The following is a 26,269-nucleotide window of genomic DNA, read 5'->3' on the forward strand; positions in this document are numbered from 1 at the left end:
AGCTTGTGATTCGGTGCTCTTCTACAAGACGCCCTGTTGGTCAACCAGACAAAATGATGACGTCATAAAACGTCACACACATTGGAATGGACTATTATGAAGGAGGAAATGCGGGGTGGAAATGCAATGAAACACACCAGAAGGAAATTATCTCCCATTTACTGATTTGTTTTTCAATTTAAACAAATTTGCGATCGTTGAAAAGCACAAGCATAGATCTAACCAACTAAATTGATACCAAGTCCCAAAATACTACTACCTCCATCTGGTGGCCACCTAAACTTGACCAAATTCAAACCATTATCAAAAGTTTATTTGCAATGATAAAAACATTAAACGACAACCAATTAAAAGAACATGTTATTGTTTATTGAAGTGCTAACTTTCATTTTTATATCTTATTCAATATGCGCGCAATCGTTGTTCGAAGACAGCCCCCCAACGAAGCTTTTGCCCAATGCATTTCAATGGCGAATCGATCGTCTTCCAGTTCACGCCCTGCGTGATCACGATAATTAATTGTCTCCCATTTATTCATTTCTTGCTCAATTTCAACAGATTTGCTATCGTTGAAAAGCACAAGCATAGATCTAACCAACTAAATTAATACCAAGTCCCAAAATACTACTAGCTTCATCTGGTGGCCACCTAAACTTGACCAAATTCAAACCATTATCAAAAGTTTATTTGCAATGATAAAAACATTAAACGACAGCCAATTAAAAGAACATGTTACTGTTTATTGAAGGGCTAACTTTCATTTTTATACCTTATTTAATATATGAGCAATCGTTGTTCGAAGACAGCCCCCCAACGAAGCTTTTGCCCAATGCATTTCAATGGCGAATCGATCGTCTTCCAGTTCACGCCCTGCGTGATCACGAAAAATAATTGTCTCCCATTTATTCATTTCTTGCTCAATTTCAACAGATTTGCTATCGTTGAAAAGCACAAGCATAGATCTAACCAACTAAGTTAATACCAAGTCCCAAAATACTACTAGCTCCATCTGGTGGCCACCTAAACTTAACCAAATTCAGACCATTATCAAAAGAAAAGTTTTCAGTAGGGGTACGAAGAGTCATTCCGGGCCCCCCTCTCACTCCTGGCCCCCTTTGTTTTTGGCAAAGCGCGTGATTTTGCTTTGGCGAATTGCACACCATACAACATTTTACTGCAGAATTGGTCATCTGTGCGCAATAATAGCATCAGGCTGCAATAAAACTATTATTTAGTGTTTTGTGTTGTGCATAGCCTATCATGTGATCTGTCCCTCGCCAATTTGCGTAGGCTATCCTGCATTGAATTCGTGTGTCAGTTGTTGATGCCGGTGCTGTTGAGAGGTGTCGCTTGTAGCTTACAGCTTTAATGCAAAATTTTCAAATTTTTTCATTTATTTCTCTTAGATGTAGCCTATAATCAACCCTGATGAGGACACTATGATTTGGTGTCGAAAACGTTGGATCTATTAGTTTTTTTCTTGTTTTTTTGTGTGTTTAATAAAAAATGTTAAATCCACTAACGTTACTGAGTGTTATATGTATCTGGTACTACAAGTCAAGCTCTCTACCAAGGCTCAAACATAACATCTTGTCAAAACATCATCAAATTAATCGTCTGACCAATAAGCTTTCTTCATTAACTTTTGTATTCACCACATGCCTAGCAGAGGTGAACGAAGTTACTTTTTTTTGACTCGGTTCCGTTCCTGCTCCGAAAGTATTGACTCCGGCTCTTGCTCCAACTCCGAAATTCATTTTGAAGTGAAATAAGCGTGAAACTACCTTTTTCAAATAATTTTTAAAAAACACAAAAAAGCCCAAAAACACCCGAGCTTTTTAAAAAAAGCCCGGGTGTTTCTCAACCCTGCTTTTGCTTCCCTATGTCCTCCTCCCCCGAACAGGAGAAAAACCAACTTTTATGATTTAATTTTGGGTGCTTTAAAACGGAACATTTTTGCACGTAAAGCAATAAATTACCACTTTGGGCCCCTAATTTGCGCGCAATGCACTAAATTACTTTTCCGGGCCCTTTTGCTACATTACGGGCCCCCAAGGACTAAAGGATAACAACTTTTATGCTTGAATTTAGTCGTTTAGGGTGGTTTTAACCATCATTTTTTCGCGTAAAGTATAAAATCACAATTTCGGTCCTCCCAACAATCACGGTCCTGGGCCCTCAAGGGTACGCCGTACCCTCAGTACCCCCCTCTCATAGGCCCTGGGTCTCCAAGCAAAATATTCAAACACAAACGGTTTTGGAACAACAAATATTCGTGCTTGTACGAAAGGCATACTATGTGGCTTCAGGCCACACCATCACTATTGATGAACACGAATATTCGCCATTTGTTGATAACGTACAGATCTGTTCGGAGGATTTGTTGAGGAATCAGCATCAAATCGGTGGACCTGGCCACATCGTCGCTATCGATGAGTGCTTGGTGGCCAGATGAAAACGAGGAAATTCACAAGAGCGCCCAGTGCCACAGCAGTGGATTTTTGGCGGGATTGACACCACAACAAAGTAAGTTATATATTATGTGCATGTTTACGCACAACAACTATACCTACGCCTAGTCAACTACGTTCGAGCAGCAGGTGAGCAATATCACTTGGGCTTGGGATTTGAAGGAATATTTGACAACACTTTTATTTAACCCACCCTCCTTAGGGCACGTTCTTTTGCTTCTCAATGCCTGTAGATGTCCCTAGTAAAATTGTGCTATTAGAGAATGCTTCATCGTAATGGTATCGCGGCGGGACAGGGCTACACTGGAGGCAGAAATTCTACGCCACATCGCACCAGGAACAGAGATTCATTTCGATGAATGGGGTGGATACTCCAACTTGTCTAGTGAGTGTTTCTTGTAGTTCTATTTTAAAATGACATACACTAACATGTAAACACTTAACGTAGATTATGTTAAACATTAAATGGATTAGATGAAGTACATACATAAAGTGCATGTAGATTAAACATTTGTGTAGACTAGGTGTACTGAGAGTAAAAATGTGTAGGGGAGATGTGGCACCTATGGGACGAATATGACATTATTTCTAATAAACGTTATTTTAAAGCAAATCATAAACTAAAGCAATTTTATTGCAAAGTTTAGTCATTGTTTCATAACATGAAATCAAAACAGTGATGACTGTAGGCTAATATTCTTTATTGTTTTTTTTTTTCATTATTAAAAAGTGTCAGATAACTGTCCCATAGGTTGCTTACATACATGATCAATGGGACAAGGGGCTATGTCCCAGGGGACACTTTGCTAGATACATCAATTGATTGTCAAGGGTATGATGGAATGAAAGAGACTCAAGAGAAAAAGAAGCAGAACTTGTTTTCTTGGTTTTCATCAATAAATAGACCCGCTTTTCTTTTCAGACATGATGAAATAAGACACTTTAAAGGTTCAATGAATTAAAATCTAAAAAGGTAGCCTATATACTTTTGCCATGATCTATAGCAAAGTGTAGTGTAATAAGGCTTTTCAAGATTGTACAAAATAAAGCAGTAGCTCTTATCTACATCCCTAGTGAAAATAGCCTACTTTTTAAGTGAAAAAAATTCCTTTCAGCCTTAAAATAACGTAGGAATATGTCCCAAAAGTGATTGCTTGCACAGCCCATTGGTCATTCAAACACCAGTTTGTGTTTAGCTTGTCTGAAGACATATCACAGTACAATATGTACTTTTCTGTTGTGATAGCATCAGACCCAACCATATGGCTTAAACTGTCATGCCAGGTCCCACTTGATACAACTTATTCATAGTGTAAAAACTGTTAACAACAGTTAACCATTTAAAGTTACTTTGGGAGCAGAAAAAACAATCAACTGACCTCGCCACTTAACTGCACAGCTCCTTTTCAAAAAGCACGATGGCTCATGTCAAAAGAATTATGCATCCATTAAAAATAAATTTACCAATTTAACATGTTTTTGTTATTTCTATTTGGAAACCGTTGCAGCAAGCATTTTACGCTGAAATTTATTTAAAGTTGCTTTCGTATTTTTTTAGATCTTGGATATCGCCACCAAACGGTCAACAATCACCATCATTATGTTTCGGCCACAGGGGTTCATACGAGCCACATTGAAAACCTGTGGCTGAATTGTAAACGGAAATTTAAAAGAATGGGTGGCACCACAAGGCACATGATACCTGGGTATCTTGATGAATTTATGTGGCGACATCAGTTTCCACGGGGACGACATTTTCCTGAAGTTCTATGCGCCATAAGGGAGTCCTACCCCTTACTGTAGCCGCCACATCGTCCATTTGCCAAAAAAAAAAACAGCCCTTTTCAGGGCTACCTAATGATAAAAAAGAGTTGCTGCCCACATACTTTGTGATATTTATTCTATAACAAACAAATTAGGCTAACAAAAGTGCAATGTCAGATGAAACAAAATAATTTTTTTAACTTACGTTTGTAACATGATTTTTGTGTGTCAACGTTTAAAATTTGGACCCATGAATCATTTTGTTTACACACACGGATGCCTTTGGGAAAATGACTTCGTGTGGTAATGAAAGAACACGAGAATGCAAGCCCAAGTCATTTCATTACGGTTCCGTTACTTTCCTTTGATCCATATTTAAGCCTAGGTTTATTAGGCTTAGCCTATCTGTTGTGAAAAAATTTCTTGGCTAAGCATTGAACAAAACATAAGGATCCGCACTAGGGTGGCTCATTTTCCTTGATGTTCTTTAAATTTTTTGTCAGTTTGGAATAATGTTCCATTTTGCTCACTGATATTTGTAAACCAAAATTTTTTGTTAGGTTTTGACCTTTGACCCTGGTTCACCCAAGGAGAAATTCTGAATTTTTCTGAAAAATTAGTAAATTTCGAAGTGGTTTAGCAATATCTGAAGAGGGGATTTCTCAAAATTTGACCACGTGATTTTGACGTCACTTCCTCTGTTAACTTCCACATGGAACATCTTCACCCTACTCCTAGTCTGAGAGTCACTAATAGTGCATGCTTTTAGTGTCATTTTAGTTGATTTTACAGCCTTTTCGCAGTCAGTGAATTTATAACACAGACCAACAAAAAAAATTTGGCACAAAAGATGAGAGTCATTTTAGAGTATTTCAGGGCACCTGATTCCGAAAATGCACTTAGTTTTTTCGAATTGGCTCTAGTTTTCGAGATATTCGACAAGAAAAATATTTTTGAAATCGTTTCTCAAAAGCTCTCAATTTGCAAATCACTTATTTTCAGCCCTGTTTACCATTATGATGTCATAGTTTCACTTGTCTAGTTCAATTGGTTCATATTGCAGGAAAGTTCAAAACTCAAGCAAAGGTTGAAATGAACTGTGTTTAACGTAAGGGAGACATAAATATTCAATGAAAACAGTTGTGAATCAGTAGGCCTACATCACAAAAAAAATATCCCGAAAGTCATGTGTTTATGAATGCAGCTGTATATTGAATAGGTAGGCCTACTGAAATGGATACTGTACAAATGAAATTTTATTCTAAAGCCTTTGCTAAGGCCAAGTCTTTGCTGCAAGAAGTTTTTTTCTGGTCTATAGGCTAAATAAATGGCATATAGGCTAATAAAATATGCCTTTGACAAGTAGGATGCTGTACAAACAACCCAGATATATTTTGCTGCATGAGGCAACGCAGAGGAGCAACGCATTCTGCGATAGATACAGCGCTATATAAAAACAAGCATTATTATTACTTTGACATGAAGCTGGGTGATCAAGATAAGTCCTGGGTTACTCCTATAAAGTATGCAGACATTGCACGCAAACCCGCTTCTGGGCTCAAGGCTAAGAAGTTCAGAGTGCCATGGCATAAAGAAAGCCGTGGCATCACCATGAAAATTGATACTTCTGCACGGTGAGGATGTTCGAAGGAAGTTGGAACATTATGTTTACATGGAGTGTGCAAGGCAGTCATTGCATGGACGTTGCTATTTCTGTTTTTTGTTTGCCCTCTCTAGTTTCAAGTGGTGATTTGCTTGAAACAATAAGAAAACGGGCATGACTGAGAGTAACCTCAATACCTTCAGTAGTGTTTTGGAGCAAGGTCAAGTTTTTTTCTCAAAACCATTTCTACCACCTACTGTAGTAGTTAAAGATTTAGTTATCAAAAGTGGTAGCTGGAATCTTGGCTCCTCATCTCGATCAACATGGCATTCTTGACTCCAAGGCCGAGATTACGTTCTTCCGCAGCAAGGATAAAATTCTAAGCAGCTACTTTACTGAATAACATAACTTTGTATTCTGTAATTATATAAATGGCCTTAATACCTTGATGGGGTGTTGCTCAGTAGGCCAATCATAATAAAGAGTTGCGTTTGTTCATCGATAGCTTTGTTTTGCTTATTTGTCTAGTTTGTTAGCAAAACAATGTAAGCATTTTGTTTGTACTTAGTAGCTTACTTAGGAAGTCTGATACTGTTGAAGTCAACAAATATATTAATGCAAAACGAAAGTTATATATTCTACATCTTGTATCCTCAGGCTTACTTCACATCATATTTTGATTGTTACTAGGCCAGTAAACGTTAAATAGCTGTTTGTTTGGGTTGTAATCAACGTGATTGGTTCCAAATAGCGTTTATACAACTCAGAAATGTGCCTGGGATTACTTCCAGTCTTGTCTATGTAGTAAACGACACGACGTTAAATCTATAGGGCCTCAAAATTACGAAAAAAATAGTTTTGCTGTAACTCAACAACTAGAGCCAATTCGAGAAAACTTAGTGCATTTTCAGAATAAGGGGCCTCGAAATACCTTAAAATGACCTTAAAATGCCTGCCTTTATATAAAAAAAAGTTTTGTTGGCCTGTGAAAATCGATAAACATCGTCAAATGATTCAAGAAACTGAAAGCAGTAGATATTTACTACGGTGAAGGGTGCACAAAGAAAATCATGTCTGAAATGTGGTAGAATTCGATATTTTGAGAGTAATACAGGTGTCAGTGTTCATGGAGTTGCTAATTAAACCACTTTGCTTGCTACCAGTTTGTGTTACTGCCTCTTATTGTGTCCATTAAGATGCTAGAGTGCATTGGAAGATAGCGGGTGAGCAGTTTCGGGGATAAGCAAAAATTCGATATTTTGAAAAAATTCAAACCAGGTGAACCAGGGTCAAACGTTAATATTTTTTTGTGAAATTTGGTGTAGGAGATACATTTACCAAAAGGAACAATATTCCAAACTGACGAAAAGTTTAAAAGAAAAAAAAATTTTTTTCGAGATTTTGCGCCAGCCTAATCCGCACCCACTGTCTCGCTGGTTGTTGTTGCTTTTTATTATTTGCAGAGGTTTCTCCATCCAAATAGAAACAATTTTCTGGCTCCTGCACTTGGAGCTGACATCACTTGCTTCCTCAACCGAGCTTTTCCAGTTGATGTCGACTGAGGGCCGAGTGACAAAAATTCTCCCACGACCTCACAAAGAATCAAAGTTCTACACCGCTCTAGAGCACACATCGCTTTCCTATTGATCAGTGTTTGTTACATTACTTGATTCGGACAAGCCATTACACCACCAATTAGGCTATTTGTGTGCCTGATCCTAATCCTTTTTATGACTTTAGCATTTTTTTCAATATAAATGGGAGACAATTAATCATCGCGATCACGCAATGTGAATCCAGAAAGACGATCGATTTGTCATTGAAATGCATTGTGCAAAAGCTTCGTTGGGGGGCTGTCTTCGAACAACGATTGCTCATATATTAAATAAGATATAAAAATGAAAGTTAACCCTTCAATAAACAGTAACATGTTCTTTTAATTGGTTGTCATTTAATGTTTTTATCATTGCAAATAAACTTTTGATAATGGTTTGAATTTGGTCAAGTTTAGGTGGCCACCAGATGGAGCTAGTAGTATTTTGGGACTTGGTATTAATTTAGTTGGTTAGATCTATGCTTGTGCTTTTCAACGATAGCAAATCTGTTGAAATTGAGCAAGAAATGAATAAATGGGAGACAATTAATTATCGTGAACATGCAGGGCGTGAACTGGAAGACGATCGATTCGCCATTGATCACGCAGGGCGTGAACTGGATGACGATCGATTCGCCATTGAAATGCATTGGGCAAAAGCTTCGTTGGGGGGCTGTCTTCGAACAACGATTGCTCATATATTAAATAAGGTATAAAAATGAAAGTTAGCCCTTCAATAAACAGTAACATGTTCTTTTAATTGGCTGTCGTTTAATGTTTTTATCATTGCAAATAAACTTTTGATAATGGTTTGAATTTGGTCAAGTTTAGGTGGCCACCAGATGAAGCTAGTAGTATTTTGGGACTTGGTATTAACTTAGTTGGTTAGATCTATGCTTGTGCTTTTCAACGATAGCAAATCTGTTGAAATTGAGCAAGAAATGAATAAATGGGAGACAATTAATTATCGTGATCACGCAGGGCGTGAACTGGAAGACGATCGATTCGCCATTGAAATGCATTGGGCAAAAGCTTCGTTGGGGGGCTGTCTTCGAACAACGATTGCGCGCATATTGAATAAGATATAAAAATGAAAGTTAGCACTTCAATAAACAGCAACATGTTCTTTTAATTGGCTGTCGTTTCAACGATAGCAAATCTTTTGAAATTGAGCAAGAAATGAATAAATGGGAGACGAATAATTATCGTGATCACGCAGGGGTTGAACTGGAAGACGATCGATTCGCCATTGATCACGCAGGGCGTGAACTGGAAGACGATCGATTCGCCATTGAAATGCATTGGGCAAAAGCTTCGTTGGGGGGCTGTCTTCGAACAACGATTGCGCGCATATTGAATAAGATATAAAAATGAAAGTTAGCCCTTCAATAAACAGCAACATGTTCTTTTAATTGGCTGTCGTTTAATGTTTTTATCATTGCAAATAGACTTTTGATAATGGTTTGAATTTGGTCAAGTTTAGGTGGCCACCAGATGGAGCTAGTAGTATTTTGGGACTTGGTATTAACTTAGTTGGTTAGATCTATGCTTGTGCTTTTCAACGATAGCAAATTTGTTTAAATTGAAAAACAAATCAGTAAATGGGAGACAATTTCCTTCTGGTGTGTTTCATTGCATTTCCACCTTCATAATAGTCCATTCCAATGTGTGTGACGTTTTATGACGTCATTATTTTGTCCGGTTGACCAACAGAGCGTCTTGTGGAAGAGCACCGATTTTTCTACTGCTGTTTTGTAATTAAAGGGGTATTAAAGGAAAAACCTGACTTGGCGACTTTCCATGTTCTTTGTGTTTAATAGGCTACCATAAAACGATTTTCAATAAAATTTTGCCCCATTGCGGTCTGACCACCATTGCGCGCGTGGTTTTGTCTGAGCTGTCAAAACGGGAATTTGCGTGAGCAGCGAAGCGTGCGACTGTACAGCCTACGTCATAAAAGCTGATCGAGCAATACTTCTTACTGCGGGCGATTTAACTGTATGGTATTCTCTCATTAACCTGAGGTTCTATGATTACAAGCGGTGGTTTTTATACTTGGAGAATGAAATAATGTTTTGTCTAGTTCAAATATTGCATTCAAAGAAATGGCATACACATGATTTTACACAACCAACCAAATCTACATAGGCTGCTGTGTAAATTCACGCTCGTCTGATCACATAGGCTACATTTCTTGGACCAACAAAATGAGCGATTTTATGTAGATTTAACAGGACAGTGAATTGCTTTTCATAGTTTAGTGCATTTTTCACTAGGTGCAGACTTACATATTACTAAGGCTATTTTAAGTTAACCTAAAAAAAACTTTTTTACTTTATTTTTACTGAACGGAATTGATAACTTGGAAACAAATAAGGCAATAGCAAGTCAAGCCAATTTATTTTGTTTCAACAGCGCCATATATTAACAAACAAGCAGAGTAAATGTAATCATGCATGTCCAATTGTCCATCTAGCATGTCTTTCATCCGTGCTGTATCTATCTCACAGTAGCACAAAGCTTGATGTTGCTCATCCATTGCCACACAGTGACAACATGAACACCTGTTGATATAAAATTGGTAATAATTAGGGTGATTACTTTTTCACTTGTCAAAAAAATTCATCAAAATTGTAGCGTTAAATCAAAAATTGTTCACAAAGTCAAAATTATTTACAAACTGCATTGTCGTGGTGTCGTAGAGGTTGCACTGTCAGTGAATTTTTTTCATTTTACACCTTGTAGCCTACTTTGGCGCAGAGGGATGGTGTAACGGATAAGAATTGGACTCACCGAATAGTAGCAGACCCTCCACATGTACAAGTATGCGAAACTACCAGGAATAACCTATCAAGGCTTTGTTAGTCCGAGGATAAAGATTCAAAACCAACCATACCTGGTTTGACTCCCGGCTTAAGCTGGTTGTTGAAAGCATCGCTCACATCTAGCTAGGGTGTAATAAATTGGGTAGGCATAATTGCTGCAGGAAAGGCGGCCGAGAGAAAGGAACTGGCCACCTTACTTTCCTTAGTGCCAAAGGCTTAGTACAATGAGTACCTATCTTCTCATACCCAACACTTGAATCAAGTATGGGATCACATTTGCCTTTTTAGCTTACTTTATATATACTGGTGTAAATGGCCCATTGTCTACTTATTGTGAATCATAAGCCATTAGGTGAAATAATTAGGTGAATAAATTTTTGATAGGTCGTTTTGCGGCAGCTGTGTTGTACAGCATTTTGTACAATGATGCGTAATTTAACTACTCGAGTTCTTCATACGTCAAAATTTGTCAAAACAAATTTTAATGTCAAAAGTTTCAATTTTTAAGCCAAAGAATAATTGCCCTAGTATATAATAATTCATTGCATAGGCTACCGGGACGGGAAAATTCAACTTTGCAATATAATTAGTATTAGGCAAGGTAAACTTAAGAGCGTTAAGATTTCATTTTCTTATAATTTCAGTTGCATTTGTGAAGTTGTTTTCAACGTGTTGTAGGTTCAAGGCCTTACAAACCCATAGGGAAATGCAATGCAAAGCTGAGCACTTATCCTGGTACGGTCGGTGATTTAATTATTTTATGTTAAGTAAAGCTAAACGAATGCAGTATATGATGTCAAATATCTAAATTTGCTTACCAATCAGTGTTTCCCACTCGATCCTCCTGCTGAGAAACGTCAGTCCCATCAGCAAGGTAAAGCTGATTGATCTCTGCCTCTGTGTACTCAGGCTCAAAACGATAGGGTTTAGGTTCTAGCGTACTTTCTTCTTCATCATCACTTACTTCTTCAACCACCGTACTATCTTCCTCTTCGTATTGGAAACCAAGATTCAAAAATTCTCCAATATGACACAAAAAGTTTATAGTAACCTAAAGCACCTAAAAATTGACAACTGTATAAACCCTAATGATGTTATAATTAAAGTAACTTGCGTTGTTCTGGTGACTATAGGCTACCACACTAGGTTGCGGTCTTCTGGTAACCTAGTAGCCTATAGTCACCAGAAGAACGCAAGTTACTTTAATTATCAAATGCCTGGTGAACCGTTTCACTCTGTTTTTAATGATGTTATAGGCCTAAAGTAAATTGACTTCATTCAATTTTATTTTTTGCTGCTGGCGCAAACATGTACAGAATGACAAGTAAACATACGAATTTGACACCAAGCAATTTTGTGAAGTTGGTTTTTGTCGCCGAAAAGTGCTTTAAACTGTGGTTTAGATTTTTGATTAAAAAATGTTTCTAATTCATCACGAAGATCAAAAACACGTTTCCAAACTTTGCCTCTGGATAACCATCTCACACTAGTGTGAAATAACAAAACATTACTGGATGTATCCAATTCACTGCAAACTTTTGAAAATAGGCGGTTGTTTAAAACACTAGCTTTTACAAAATTCACGACACTTACAACGCTTTTCATTGTATCTTGGAATTCTTGTGGCAAAGTTTCTATACTAATGAAATTCTAAACTTTTCAGAAGGCCTCAGGTGACCCCAGGCAAATTGTCAGGTGACCCCAGTTGGGGTCGCGACCCACATGTTGGGGACAGCTGCACTAGGGGAATGGCCTTGTTGTAAATTAGGCCCTGGGGTACCGTACGGCATACAGGTTATCAAAACCTAATTCTGTAATTCTAAATAAATACAATAAACCATAAAATCAACATTACTTCATTAACTTGGCGTCTTCTATAAGCTGGTCGCCAGGAAGAAGTCAAATGTGATCTTTCAACTGTTGCACTAGTTTCTGGTGGAGAAGGAAAGATTTAAGATGGACATGCACCAGGTTTCAAGTCAAGTCTTTTGGCATATTATTATTGTAACTGTCTCCGCCGCCAGTGTAGCCAAATCGTTTGGCATCCGCTGGCTTCGATCAGTCTTTCAACAAGGTTGATAGGATCTCCATTCTGTTTTGTCCTTTGCGATGTTTTGCAATCGATAGAGATGTGGTGTGCTGAGCAGGGATCTTTTGGCATATCCCATTTGGAATTGAAGAAAATTTTTGAAGTCTGCTTCTTGAAAATGCAGACTACAAATTCTGTGGTGTGGTTTTGGTCCACTACAATGACAAGATGTGGTGTTGACAAATTTATTCCATTTCCTTTTTTTGTGTACTGTCTTTGGGAAACCCAAACATACTAACTTTATGCAATGCTGTCGTGTCACAGCCAAGCACAACACAAAAGTCAGGCATAGTATTTGCTATGATGCAATATGGATTTTATGGACATTTAATTTTTAGCAATGCTACTAGATTTATACACTACCGTACCTCACCTTTCTAGTAACATTGCTACAATTACTCAAAGAAATATCCTAGAAACTTAAAAGACGTGTAAAACTATCCTGCTAAACTCCTTTGAACGCAACACGTCCGAACTTTGCAACCCAGCCGCCAGCGCGCGAAAAGACTTTTGGTATTGCTGGAGCTCTTGGCATTTATGACGTAAACTCTAGCAGTGTTTCCACTTTTTGGTCATTTTGAAAAAAATAAAAAATAAATGAAACATTGGACTTTGGGCCTTGCCAGCGCCATTGAAAACCATTTTTTTTCGGTAATTTTTTTAAAAATGTATTCTTGAGTGTTCAGTTTACGCATTTTAATGCTTAATTCCAGTTTGAAAATTTCATTGAATATGCCTTTAAGTGCCAAGTAGGGATGGGCAATTCAGAATAATTCACTATTCCAGAATTATTCCGGAATACTAAATCGAATCCAGAATATTGAATCCTATCAACTTCCAGGCTCCAGCAACGCAAAAAGTAAAACAATTTTTGCAAAGTTTATTTGCAATTTTAGACACTAAAGCAACACAATCAAAGTATATAGATGGTTGAAAATTGAATGGTTGTAATGCTATATAGATGGTTGTTGCATTGCAACACATTAAGGCATTTTAAATGACTACCAGTCAAACGAGAGCAGTGTTGCCAGATGCTGGAAGCTGCTTGACACCAAAAAGTATATAACTAATATTTCACCAGATATTTAAAACACTCTAATTACAGCAATTTCGCCTAAAATACAATAATTTTTAAGACATAAGACACTGCCATCACGCAAACCTCTTGCAAAACGTTTTTTATACGAGCAGGGATTATTCGCTAATAAGTTTTAAAAAATTGAAAAAACTTTCTTGAAAAAAATTGAGTGGGGAAAATTTTACCAGATTTCACCAAAAAGTTGTCTGGTTCCAAGGTCAAAAAGCTTGGCACCAAAGACTTGCAACGCTGAACGGGAGCACAGCTTAGTTGCCGTCAAGCCTGCACTGGAAAAGCATCGCTTGGAAGATGCTAATGTGGCAGGTATGCTGAGATATTTCAGATCCAACTCCTTTAGCAGGGCATCTGCTCAATGCAGCGTTGCCAGATGGGGAAATAGGATACCAAATAAAAAAATTCTGGTGAAATTTAGAGGTCTTTGGTGTCAAGCTTTTTGACCTTGGAACCAGACAACTTTTTGGTGAAATCTGGTGAAATTTTCCTCATTTAAGTTTTTCCCAATTTTTTAAACTTTTTAGCAATGAATCCACGCTAGTATAGAAAACGTTTTGCAAGAGGTTTGTGCATGTGTGATGGCAGTGTGTTGCAAGTTTAGAGTGACCAATTTGCGCTCTTCAATCAATCTTTTGAATCTGACAGCAGTACTGTACCAGCAATCTTGTAGCTTTTGCCACTGGCATGGTTGCAGGCAGTGGCCAGACACTGCTTTTTGGAGAGTTCTTTTTACCGAAAAACTGGCCAAAATCTCATTTTCAAGGATATCCTGAGCAGGATATGCAAAAGTCTTTCAAATTTTTTCATTGCGATGTTATTGCATCTTTGAGTGCATTTTAACCATGGCAGTAAAAGTTGCCGCTTTTAATGTAAAAACAGCTACTTTTTTAAGAACTTTTCATGTTTACTGATAATTATGACTGCTACAGTTATAATCCGTGTATGCAATGTGTGACAAAACATGTGGTTTGCATATTCGTTTCATTTTAGTCTTATGTCTTCAAAACTATTTGTATTTTTAGGCGAAATTGCTTTATTTAGGATGTTTTAAATATCTGGTGAAATTGTATGCAATCTGGTGAAATTTTAGTTACTTTTTGGTGCCAAGCAGCTTCCAGCATCTGGCAACGCTGGCTCAATGTTGTTATGCCGCCAGTCAAACTGTCGCATACGCACGTAGATTGAAAAAAAGCATTGCACGATTGTGTATGTGTACAAAGTGCAAAGAAAATTGCGCGCTTAGTTTCTTTGATTGCTCATGCGAGCGAGTGACGTAGGGACTAGGGATGCACGCGTTGTGCGCGCACGGCGCACAAAGTGTCTTTGAAAGTGCGGATGGTGTCAGTGCAAGGAAAAAGTGAGTAAACCACACTTTTTTTCAGTTCATTGTCTCAAGTTGACAGCTTGCACAATAGGCTAATACATACCGTCAGGGCCCGATTAACTATGAGGCACACGAGGCACAGGCCTCAGGCCCCCTGGTTTTGGGGGCCCCCATTATTTTTTACATTAGTAGGGAAAGTACTATAATTTGGACCACCTAATGAAAAATCTTAATATTTTTATAAAAATCCACAACATTGGGGTGCAACTAACTTTACTTGATTAGTTATAGGCTAGTTGGTTTGCAAAAACAATTCCAATCAAAAAAACTTAACATAAACAAAGAATACTACATTATTATTTTTTTTATATAGTGGTCCATATTATCAACCCAGTTTCTAAAATGGACCACCCTGTTTCATAATATGGACCACCATACTGTAATATGGACAGTTGTCATGTGAAAGTAAATATATCAAGGAAGTCAAACTTCAAAGGCATGAAATAGAACACAAACACTCAATAAATAAAAATAGTCTGAAACGTTCATGATAGTCATCTCAAACAAGTTTCAAATCATTGATCGTTGGCACAGTTGTCACAATAGTAAAAATGAGCATTTGATATATCAGCACAAATTTCATGGGCCAATTTCTTGCACTGACAACACTGAATCCAATCCTCATCAGTGGACTCGTCACACACAAGACAAGTGCATGCAGAAGCAGCATTGCTTGGAATACCTCTCTTTTTTGAAAACTTAAAAGGTTAAGCCTTTTCTCACTTGTTTTGCTGGTTTAGCTTTTTCTGTGAACTTGATTTTATGTTTGTGTGGTGTACCTGTCAGCACAGTAGCCTTTGTAGTTTTTCTACGTTTTCTTCCCTTCGTAACTTGTTTTGGAAGTGGGCTCATGTCCTCGACAGATACCCTGCATGAAATGCTAACTGAACAAGGTTGTAAGTTCTTAACACTCAATGACGATGGTCCTGGTGCTTGTGAGATTGCTTCATACAGTGCATCAGCTAAAGTTCCAGCATTTAATTCTGTTGACATGATAGAATTTTTTGCCACTTTCTCAATGTTTACCACATCTTGTGACAAAGGTGAAATGTTTCGAGAAATTGCATCTTGAGTAGACATATCTTGATCATCAATTATCAGCGGTGATACATTGTTTGGAGAGGTGTCTACTTCATGAGGCTTGTCAGTAACTTCAGCTGAGTGAAAATCACTTTCATCAAATACAAGAGGATTAATGGGGTAAATTCCTGCTTTTTTAAATCCATTTACTGCATTTAAATCCATTTTAAATCCAATTTCCATGCTTAGACATGTCATCAGAATTTAATCAAATTGTTTATAATATCAAAGTGATTATGCAAATTACTGGTAATAGCTTTTATCACTATAAGAAAGCAAGTTACAAATATATTTTATGATGCACTCTAAAAAGTTTGAAAAAAATGCATAAATCTCATGGAACTTCATTTCTATGCCTGTCTTCATTACTGAGAAACAAATTTCTACCAATTGACCATAACCTGGACCACTGGACCATATTACCAAACAGTTAGGTGGTCCATATTACAGTTAGCATAATCTTATGTTGCTTGGTGTCATTTAGAATTAATAAACTTAGACTAAACAGTGGACATTTCTTCAAGATTTTGGCACATAGTCATTAGTAATGCCTCTCCTGCAGATTACTTTTGTATAATCTTTTGTAACTGTAGCAATATTTGAAAAATTCTCAATAGTTTGAACCAGCAAAATAACATCGCAGACCCCCAAAACACAAAACCTCTAGTAACAACAAAGAACCAGCTCAATCCTTTGAATCTGAATTCTGAAACAGTAAAAACTAGGTCAGTAAGAAAGGTTAATTCAAGCTGTTCACAAACCATGAAATTATTTACTTCAGTCATTGAAAAAACAGCAGTGGTCCAAATTATCAGCCGGTCCACTTTATAGCACTTTCTACCGTAGGCGTAGGTAGCGAAAGTTGTTGTGCCAGTATGTTCACACTTGTTATTTTTGAGTAACAATTTCAAATTGTGTAACGATTTTGCAGTAGGCTAACAGTTGAGCACTCCTGCTCTGCATCGAAAGCGATTGCCAATAGGGGCCCCTAAACTTAGCTGTGCCTCGGGCTCCCGTGAGCCTTAATCAGGCCCTGCATACCGTATTTATCCGTGTATAAGTCGCAAAATTTTGCACCAAATCTTGCCCAAAAAGGTTGGGGTGCGACTTATACACAAGCTTCTGAACTTCTGACAAACAAATGCTACAGATCGCGCGTTAGCGCTGCTATTAAGCGTTTGTATTTTGCGTGCGAGGATTGCGAGCATCGCATTGCGAGCCCCAAGAACAATGGGACAAACTATTTGGCATCAGTGAAGATGAAAACGAGTTTGAAGGCTTTTAAAATTTTGATTGTTGTTACAATAAAATTTGCTAAAAAAAAATTTTGTACCAATATTTGAGCCAAATTTTGGGATGCGACTGATACACGAATGCGACTTATACACGGATAAATACGGTATCTTTAAAACCGAATCTTATTACCCGGTTTTATTGCCGTTTTGGATTCGGATAGTTTAGGATCCGAATCCTTCTGGATTCGATATTCTGAATTGCCCATCCATAATGCCAAGTATAGCAGAGATTTAAAAAGGGTACAAGCGACAAAAGCGGACGTTATAATGCGCATGATACCAAAGCAGGACAATCAGTTTAAAATTGTGTGTAACTAACTTGGGATGCAACCTATTTTGTCCCCTGAACATTTCATTCCCCGATTTCGTCCCCTGAAATCGGGATCCACTAACTTGTACTGTATCTAAAACTTGCGTGTATTTAGTTCAACAAGTGCTAAAGGTACCCAAAAATTCATTGATGTTTGTAAATCCTATGCTTCAAGACATGGCATTATTTTCAACTGTAATAAAACTATTGGATTGGTTCATTAATGTTGCAACTTTAAATTTTTGACTTTTTTGTGCATTCGTCTATCATTATATACACAAATTGAATTTGCTAGACAAGTGAAATATTTAGAAATACTGATTGTGGAATGTGGATGCCATCAGTGATGACGCTGACATTAAAAGGCAAATGCGATCTCTTTATGTTGCTACCAATCAGTTTAGGTCCAAGTTTGGATATTGCTCTACCGAAGTTAAAAATGTGATGTACCACACCAGTCATATTGTATGCCAATGTATGGTTCTCAGCTATGGTGTGATTATAAAACTTCTACTTTAGTTTAAAGCGAATACAAGTTGCTTACAACGACTCCAACAGAATTATTCACAATTTGTCGAGATACGATAGTGCTAGAGTGTAGGCCAGTGGTTCCCAACCTTTTTTGGTGTCGGGGCCGAATTTCAAACTTCAGAGTACGTATGGAGCCGCATGAAAACACTCAAGTAATTAACGTGTGCTTTAGCGGATAGCCTATGTGTGCTTTAAGCAAGCTTTGTGCTAATTGGTATTGGTTGCAAATTATTGGGCTTGTCTTTGTGTTGATTTGCCTGTTTTGGGCTTGTTTCTTAGATTCACTTTCTTGTTTTCAAAAAAAACAACCTGACATCACTGTGTAAGATGTAAAAGGAAATTTCACTGACAATGCAACCTCTACGACACAACGACAATACAGTTTGTAAACAATTTTGACTTCGCAAACAATTTTGACAAGTCATAAAATAATCGCCCTAGTTATTATAAATAGATTTTTTTATATTTTTTTGTGGGATTTTCAGGGGTCAACGAGAGCCGCAAGAAGGCTAGCTTGGAGCCGCATGCGGCTCTAAGAGCCGCGGTTGGGAATCACTGGTGTAGGTTATCAGGTACAGAAAGACGATTTAACTTTTGATGTTCTATTGAGAAAAAATTGCTAGCTAGCCAGCTAAACACTCTTTGTCCACTATAGGGTACTCATGTAGCCCAGCTGTCAAACTTTGATAAATTTTTGGCCGTTTTGAAAAGCATGCGCACTCTTGCTATACATTGACTACCGGTACCAATTAATAATTTGACTTTTTAACCTTATAAATGGTGTCTTTTGTAAAAATATTTAAATAAATCAATTAAAAGGCTCAGTTCCTTAGGCTATAGCGTTATATGTTTAAAATTGGGCCATTTTTTATTGTGTTTTATTTAAAGTTTGGCTGCAGAATTATTTTGGATCTATCAATCTTGGTTGCTAATCAATCAAGTTTATTTTCAGCATAGCTCCACATTCTATACAATGTAAGATAGCAGAAAACATAACTGTGAATTTAACTAAATTTTGCAAAATGTAGTTGTGGCAGCGCTAAAAGGTTGAACCAAACAAAATAGCCTACGTTTTGATAGGTAGATTTTAACTATGATCAATTTCTCGAAGAAAACTTCCCAGTGGGCAACATTTTTTTTTTCAGTGAATGTTAAGTGTTTCAAGGCTGGGTTTATAAAATCGCAAATGTATTATTTGAATTTTTTAAATAATTGTTGAATTGACCCAATGCTGTGTCAAAGAATATATGTTCTTTCAAAACATTCTTTCTTACAACCTACTTCTTGCTTGAGTGGAATTCAAAATATCACAGTTGATTTTACGACGAAAAAATGGTTATCCAGCAATATGCAAATGAAGAAAGAAGACATTTTACCAAAAAGCATTCTTGGATTACATGAACGTGGTATATTCCAAGATATATATCCTCCTGCCTCTGTCAATTTATTGAATATCTTTAAAACAAAGCAATGTTTTTACTGTGGATTTGATCCCACTGCAGACAGTCTCCATGTTGGAAATCTTCTTTCAATTATGTGTCTCTTACATTGTCAAAGAGCAGGTAATTAGTTTTTACCATATATATATGCCAGGTTATGGAATATTGATCAGGTTATCTTTAAAGATTGAGTTTAGACAACTTGCTGCTGTTCTTGATCTTGCTTGGTTGACTTTAAAATTTAAATGATCACATACATAAGTTGAATTTTTATTAAACTTTTTTTTGTTTGTTTAGGTTTGGTGGTTAGCCTATCTTTTGAAGTAAACCTTGTTTTCTGCAACATACAAAGTTTTTCAAGTTTGGTTTTGTTAAAATATTATTTGTTTTTCGAGTTTTAAGTTTGTGCTAAAGGCTAAATTTGGGTTAACAGTTTTGATAACTTTATTTACACTGTAACCATCTATTTGTTGTGTTTGATTTTGAATCTTTATCCTCAGACTGACAAAGCCTGGTTAGTGGTTATTCCTGGTAGTTTTGCAAACTTGTAGAAGCTTTTGACGCAGGGCAGGGTAATAGGTATCAAGATTGACAGGGTGAAGTTTCTGATTGTTGAAGTGTTGTTGCCAAGGATTTATTCCATCCACTAGGTACTTCTAAATGGAGAGCCGTCCTTACTCCACTTGATCTTGAAGCTTCTATGTGATCAAGTGATTTTGTGTATCCCATGCAGTAAAGGACTGCGCAGTGTGCAGTACAATGTAATACTGGTATATATTATTGCTATTTTATAGAGTGCAGAGAAAAAAATTACAGCACTAGAATTATGATACTGCCTGACCTTTTTGTAAACATGTTGATGTATAATTTTTTAAACCTTGCAGGACACAATGCCATTGCGGTCATTGGATCAGCAACATCCAGAGCTGGAGATCCAAGTGGCCATACCAAAGATAGGAATATGCTGGAACAAGATATTTTAATGTCAAATGCCAAGCTGATAGCTGAGAACATACGAAAGATTGTTAATAATCATGCCTTACATTTGTATGACAATCGAAATAAGAAGACTTTACCTTTTTTTAAAATCTTATTCAATCATGAATGGTACAACAAAGAAAATACTGTTGATTTTATTGCAAACATCTGTCGACATTTTCGAATTGGTCCAATGATGGGTGGGTGAGTCATCTTAAAACTGTATCATATCTCAATTTTGACATTATAATTATTACTCATTATTTTGTTGTAGACAAACGTTACATTCGTGATAGAGCCAGCAGTTTGGAAGGGTTGTCACTGTCAGAGTTTTTATACCAAGTGCTGCAGGCAAATGATTGGAACTACTTGCATAAAAAGTACAATTGTTGTTTTCAAATTGGTGGCATTGACCAGCTGGGAAATGTCAGTGCAGGTCATGATTTAATAAGAAAGTAAGTATTTTCTGTCATAAAATTATCTTAAATCCCCTGTTAAATTTCATGGATTGCAGAGTCTGCAAAAAGCAATTAATAAATACAAGTGCTTTAAGAACATAAATAATATATACTTGAAAGAAGCACCCAAATGAAAGTTCATTGAGTATTGTAGTATGTTTAGGTCAGCGTATTAGTTAGTATTAGGTATAGAATATTAAACTAATAAAATGACAAAGTGATGAATCATGATTCTGTTTTGCATGTGTACATATTGTGTACGTTTACGTATCTCTTTTATTTTGTTTATAACTTACATTATGGTACCCATAAACAAACTTTTTGTTCTGACGGAAAAGAAAAATTTGTTCTGACGGAAAAGAAGTAGCAATAGTTTTAAAACTATTTAAAAGTTTTTAATATTCAAAACTGCTGTGTGTTACAAGTTAATCTCAGATTGACCAGACTGATTTTTCAAAAGCACATGATTTTTAAAATTGTAAAGTTGTTTTCTTTATAAAAACTTTAAATGTTCACAAGTAACATCACTTTTTTAAGTGTAATGATGTTTTTCAACAGTTAACAGAAATCTGACTAAAAGCACCATAGTATGTATTTGGTTAGCCAAACACAAGCTTTGAACCATGGCGACCTTTATACACAGGCCATTACAAAGTGCTGCTTAAAATTTGACTGAGGGCCGATCTGTTAGTAGCCAAAATCGCTAGTATAAGTTGATAGTTTGAGTATAAGTTGATAAATATAGTTATTGTCTAATGTCTATATTTTGTATGATTTTGAGTTACTTTTGTGCTATTGTTACCATTCAAACAACAGAGTAGATTTTGAGACTTGTGGTAGAAATCCAAAAAGTGTCTGGCAACACCAGTAATTGAGAAAAAATTGTGATTTTTTAAAGTGATTTTAGGAGTTTTGCAGTGATTTGAGATTCAATGATCATACTTTGGCAATTTAGATTTTCAAATTTATCATTTCAAAGGGATATAAAGGGAATTTAGCTTAAACTTCAAAATCGAAAATACATTGACCTTCAGTCAGGCCTCCAGTTTGCATGTTGTCAAAGCCTGTATAGTGTATATTTAGATCGCTGTTGTTTGAATCTGTTTAAATCAAGTGAATTGTTGCGTGGCAGTTGTTCGAATTTCTTGCTAATGAATTCTATCCAGTATTTATCATAACTTTTTGCCACTGTCAATCCTGTTTAGAAAAACCACTGAAGAAATTTATGGGCTCTTTACACCACTAGTAACAACTGTGCATGGAGAAAAGCTTGGAAAATCTGCTAGAAATTCTGTTTGGTTGAATGCATCCAAGACATCACCATTTGAGTTTTATCAATTCTTTTTTAGGCAACCAGACTCTGCAGTGGAAAGGTAAGATTTAGGTGCATACATGTGGCGAGAGATCACTATGTTTTGTTGATGTTTAGTCTCTCTCTCGCTCAATTTTGCTTCAAGAAGCCTGGTGTTCATCCCGAAACATCAGGGTCGGCCAGTTGTTTGCAGCGACTGTTTGGTCTACTCTTTATAGCTGTTTCCGTAATTATGCAAGAACAGGAACATTCTGCACTGATCATTTAACTGAGTTGTAGCTGAGTAATTTTTAGAAACGAAATAAGACACCATACTTAATAAGTTAATATTATATACCATTCAAATTTTCTACATGTTTTACGTATGACAAATTCAAAATTTTGCATTCAAAGAGACATGTTCTGGCCAAGGATAAATATGACCCAGCTGAACGAATTACATCTTGCATTGAGCTTTGGTGACGTTTGCTTTTAGACACCACTGTTTATTAACAGATTCCTGCGGTATTTCACTTTCATCGATTTGAAACAAATTGAAAGAATTATGGTCGATCATAACAAGAATCCAAAAAGGAAACAAGCACAAGCTATTCTAGCGAGAAACGTTTGTAAAATTGTCCATGGTGAAGACGGCGTCAGATCGGCTGAATTGTTAAGTGTTGTTATTTGTTTTGCAGTTAGGCTTTATATGAATTTAAACTTTAGTCTTTCACAACACTTAAACAAATATAGGCTATGACTGCTAGAGTGTTAATCATTTTTTGTTGTAGTAGCCATAACACAACAGTTATGGTTATTTTAATGTTCCATGCAAATTGCCTTGCGTGTTGATTGCAAGCCGAAAATAATAGTGTTAACTCCGGTAAATTAAACATGCAGATGCAGCCAAGCTCTGAAAGCGGGTCGAGTGGAAGATATTGAACTATTGTCGAGAAGTGAAATCGCCACAACGTTTGCTGACACGAATATTATCTACGGCTCCCTTGAACCAGACACCACCGTCTATGACGTCGTTGTCAATGTAGCTCAGGTAGATACCACATCGAAGTCTTCTGGAATTTTGTTTACGTTTTGAAATCGGAAAGCGGGGTGCTGACTGAAAAGTAGAGTCAGTAAAGGCCTATTTTAGAAATTGATTTTTGTTCAGGGAATTTTGCCTCAGCAAATAGTTTTAAAGATTATGGAAAACTGCCATAGCCGATGATTTAGTTGTTACTTTGAATACTTCCATCGTTGCAATTGATCTCCTCAGTGGCCGCCTCGTAGCTATGATATGCAACGTCTCTTTTTGTACACTTGATAGTGGCTATTTCAAGTTGGTCACATCAAATGAATGAAATCAAATATTTGTTTTCGTAATGAAGCGATACTACAATTCGAAACCACCGTGAATAAATCTTTCGGACACAGTTACGGCTCTGATACAAAATATGGTAATTGATTTTCGCAAAAAATAAATCTTAAGGCGACAATACTAGACTAGCAATACTTTTAGATAGTGCGTATAAATGGGTCCACAACGCCACATCCAACAACATGTTGTTAAAACTCCAACAGCTTATGTGTTTTTGAAAAGATCTTGAAATGCTCTATTAGATAAAAGCAAAAGTTTCATGAAATAGTAACAAAAAATATAATTAACTAGCCTGGTAGCTAAAAAAATTAAAATAAGACTATTTAAAATCTAAAAATTAAATGGGGTGTACCCTATCAAGTTGAAACTTTTTAGAGCTTATATCGTCCTATAGACAAAAAATAATGGGCGATTTTTTTCTAACTGATTAATTGTAAGAAATATTGCGTCATAAAATATAGAACTTCAAAACAAGCTTTTTTATTTTCTCTTTTTTCCATTAAATGGGTAGTACATTGAATTCTGTTCCATTATTTGAATGCTCATATTGCTATGCACAATTCCTGAACATTTGAAGAAGACTGGACAAGAAATGGAGAAGGGGATACATTTTTTGTTCAAAAAAAAAAAAACATTTTGAGAAAGCGCCACTTAAAGTTATTGCATCTGTCTAACGTAGTGTAGTGTATATAACATGTAGTAGGCCTATACTATATATATTATGTATGTATACTATAACATAGTATACATATCTTGTGAGAAGGGACGTGCTTATCAGAAGTTAATCAGTTCAAAAATGCCAAATGATAAATTTTTTGAGAGTTCTGCAATCGGTACTGAGGGTAAGGAAAAACTAATTTTATTGCACAAATGCGTTTATAATTCACTAAAATATTTACAAATACAAAATGTTCATTAAATTTCCTATCTCTTGGACAAAAAAAAAACATTAAAAATAATTTTTTATCACTAGTATTGTCGCCTTAACTGATGGCTTTTTCTAACAAAGCGGCATTATGTAAACGATAACTAATTAACTATGTTTTTATTTATTTAAGGCACTTCCAGCTGGAAATAGAGGGGAAAACCTAATCAAAGCTGGAGCTGTTCGGATAAACGGTCAAGTTGCCAATTTCCCACACGCAGTTTTATTGTCAAATGTTCATGTGTTGAAAAACGATGTAACTTTATTAACAGTGGAAAAGAAAAATCATCATATCATTCAATGGGAACTTCCAAGGATTGAAGACGATGAACGGGATGAAGAAGAGCTTCCTCCGAATACCGAGATTCCTGGAGTTGATCCAGCAACTCTGGTTGTGCCTCCGGTTGAAGAATGAATCAAATATTTGGCCCCTTGTTAGCCATTGAATCCATACTACACAGAACTGCTTTTCAATGAGCAGCTTCCGTAATTGCCGTAGAGTTTGACATTTATGCAAAATGTAGCCAACATGATATACATCCTATGCACATTGGATTGAATATAATATTTTTGACAGTAGGCTACCAGTGTTCAAATAGAAGGCTAGTTTATTACAATTTTCCAATACTGCATAATCCTACCAAACAGGGCCGTGTTTACCAGATCTTGCTTCCAGCAGACCTATTTGATTTCTGCTGTTGCAGATGATGGCTACTTGTTATTGTTTTCAAATTTTACATGTCAAAAAGCAGCTGGTTTTCTGACCCAATTTTTAGTGAATACTTCATTACTGTAGGCTACGGCAACGTGAAATAAAAAAATCGCCAAATAAAATTATAAAAGTGGCCTATGGTATTGATTTTTCTCATTTTGTAATCTATCCCCAAGCATTCCGTCGTAGTTCGGCCTGAGAACTAGATATTGAGAGAAGTTTCCACCTATGGTACGTAAGAATAATAACTAATGTCCTTTTATATTCAATTATCTCAAGATTTCTACGTTTTCATTGATCCACTTTCAATCTTCATCTTTTGCAGTAACGAATTAAAATTTCACATCTAGAGTGCATCACTGCTTGACTTCTATAAAATATCTTGAGTGGAAACAATATTCCAACCTGATTAATCATTCCAAAAAAGTGCGTCATTATTTGGCAGCACTTACGCATGTAAACGTCTTTCTATTTTCGTCAATGGAACTCACCAAGAACAAATTGAGAACAAAACTTACTGACGACCACTTGCAAGATGTCATGCTTCTTTCCTCGTTTAACTTACCGCTTGAACTTCAGAACTTTCAAACCGAAACAACTGCAAATCTCACGTAAATGTTGTAGGCGACTATCAATAAATGTAGCCTATTTTGTTCTTTTAACAAAATCAGGACTTAATCTGAATAAATTCTATAAATTCGAAAGTTGTCACAATATTATAAAAAAAAATTGTTAATGGAAAATTTGTGTTCTACGGCCCGCCAAGACTTTGTAAGTTTCGGTTTTGGCCGCTATTACAAAAAGATAGCCGACCCTTGCTCTACAAGTATGCGAAACTGCCAAGATTAAGCTTTCCCAGTCTGGGGATAAATATCAATCAAAAGTAGGCTGTTGTGTTTCCCGTGTCAGCAATTTTTATATCTTTTCAGTTTGCCGCAAGCAAAATCGATTTCGAACTTTCCCAAACGATCTTCAAAAGTGGTAAAACTTGTAAGACGACTGTAAGTAAACATTTTTTTAACCTAACAAAAATGGTTCAATTCAAACAAAGA

At 36.4% G+C, this 26,269-nt stretch overlaps 2 protein-coding genes across 2 annotated transcripts; one reads left to right on the forward strand and one right to left on the reverse strand.

Moving 5' to 3' along the window:
* Positions 1-9,815: 9,815 nt before the first annotated feature.
* LOC145778926 (uncharacterized) lies at positions 9,816-12,636 on the reverse strand. Its single transcript, XM_082590515.1, has 3 exons — positions 12,582-12,636; positions 11,076-11,277; positions 9,816-9,996 (listed from the first exon to the last, which is right to left on the reverse strand). The coding sequence occupies exons 1-3, from the start codon at positions 12,634-12,636 to the stop codon at positions 9,831-9,833; spliced, it is 423 nt and encodes a 140-aa protein (XP_082446641.1). The 3' UTR covers positions 9,816-9,830.
* Positions 12,637-19,191: 6,555 nt separating this feature from the next.
* LOC145778458 (tyrosine--tRNA ligase, mitochondrial-like) lies at positions 19,192-25,568 on the forward strand. The gene is made up of 7 exons (XM_082589935.1): positions 19,192-19,601; positions 20,363-20,656; positions 20,731-20,911; positions 22,120-22,287; positions 22,722-22,877; positions 23,106-23,256; positions 24,639-25,568. Exons 1-7 carry the CDS (start codon positions 19,268-19,270, stop codon positions 24,918-24,920), a joined length of 1,566 nt encoding a protein of 521 aa, XP_082446061.1. The 5' UTR covers positions 19,192-19,267; the 3' UTR covers positions 24,921-25,568.
* Positions 25,569-26,269: the final 701 nt, after the last annotated feature.

Source organism: Aplidium turbinatum, chromosome 10 (assembly GCF_918807975.1).
Source record: "Aplidium turbinatum chromosome 10, kaAplTurb1.1, whole genome shotgun sequence".
Lineage (NCBI taxonomy): Eukaryota > Metazoa > Chordata > Ascidiacea > Aplousobranchia > Polyclinidae > Aplidium > Aplidium turbinatum.

Bases quoted from the DNA above. Each gene is read 5' to 3' on its own strand.
- LOC145778926 (XM_082590515.1), bottom strand. From the start codon at position 12,636: ATGCCTGACTTTTGTGTTGTGCTTGGCTGTGACACGACAGCATTGCAT. The intron at 11,278-12,581 runs GTATGTTTGGGT...GTCATATTGGAG, and splicing joins GACAGCATTGCATAAAGTTA to AATTTTTGAATCTTGGTTTC. The intron at 9,997-11,075 runs GTAAGCAAATTT...TTATATCAACAG, and splicing joins CGAGTGGGAAACACTGATTG to GTGTTCATGTTGTCACTGTG.
- LOC145778458 (XM_082589935.1), top strand. From the start codon at position 19,268: ATGCTGTGTCAAAGAATATATGTTCTTTCAAAACATTCTTTCTTACAA. The intron at 20,912-22,119 runs GTAAGTATTTTC...AATCCTGTTTAG, and splicing joins GGTCATGATTTAATAAGAAA to AAAAACCACTGAAGAAATTT. The intron at 23,257-24,638 runs GTAGATACCACA...TATTTATTTAAG, and splicing joins TCGTTGTCAATGTAGCTCAG to GCACTTCCAGCTGGAAATAG.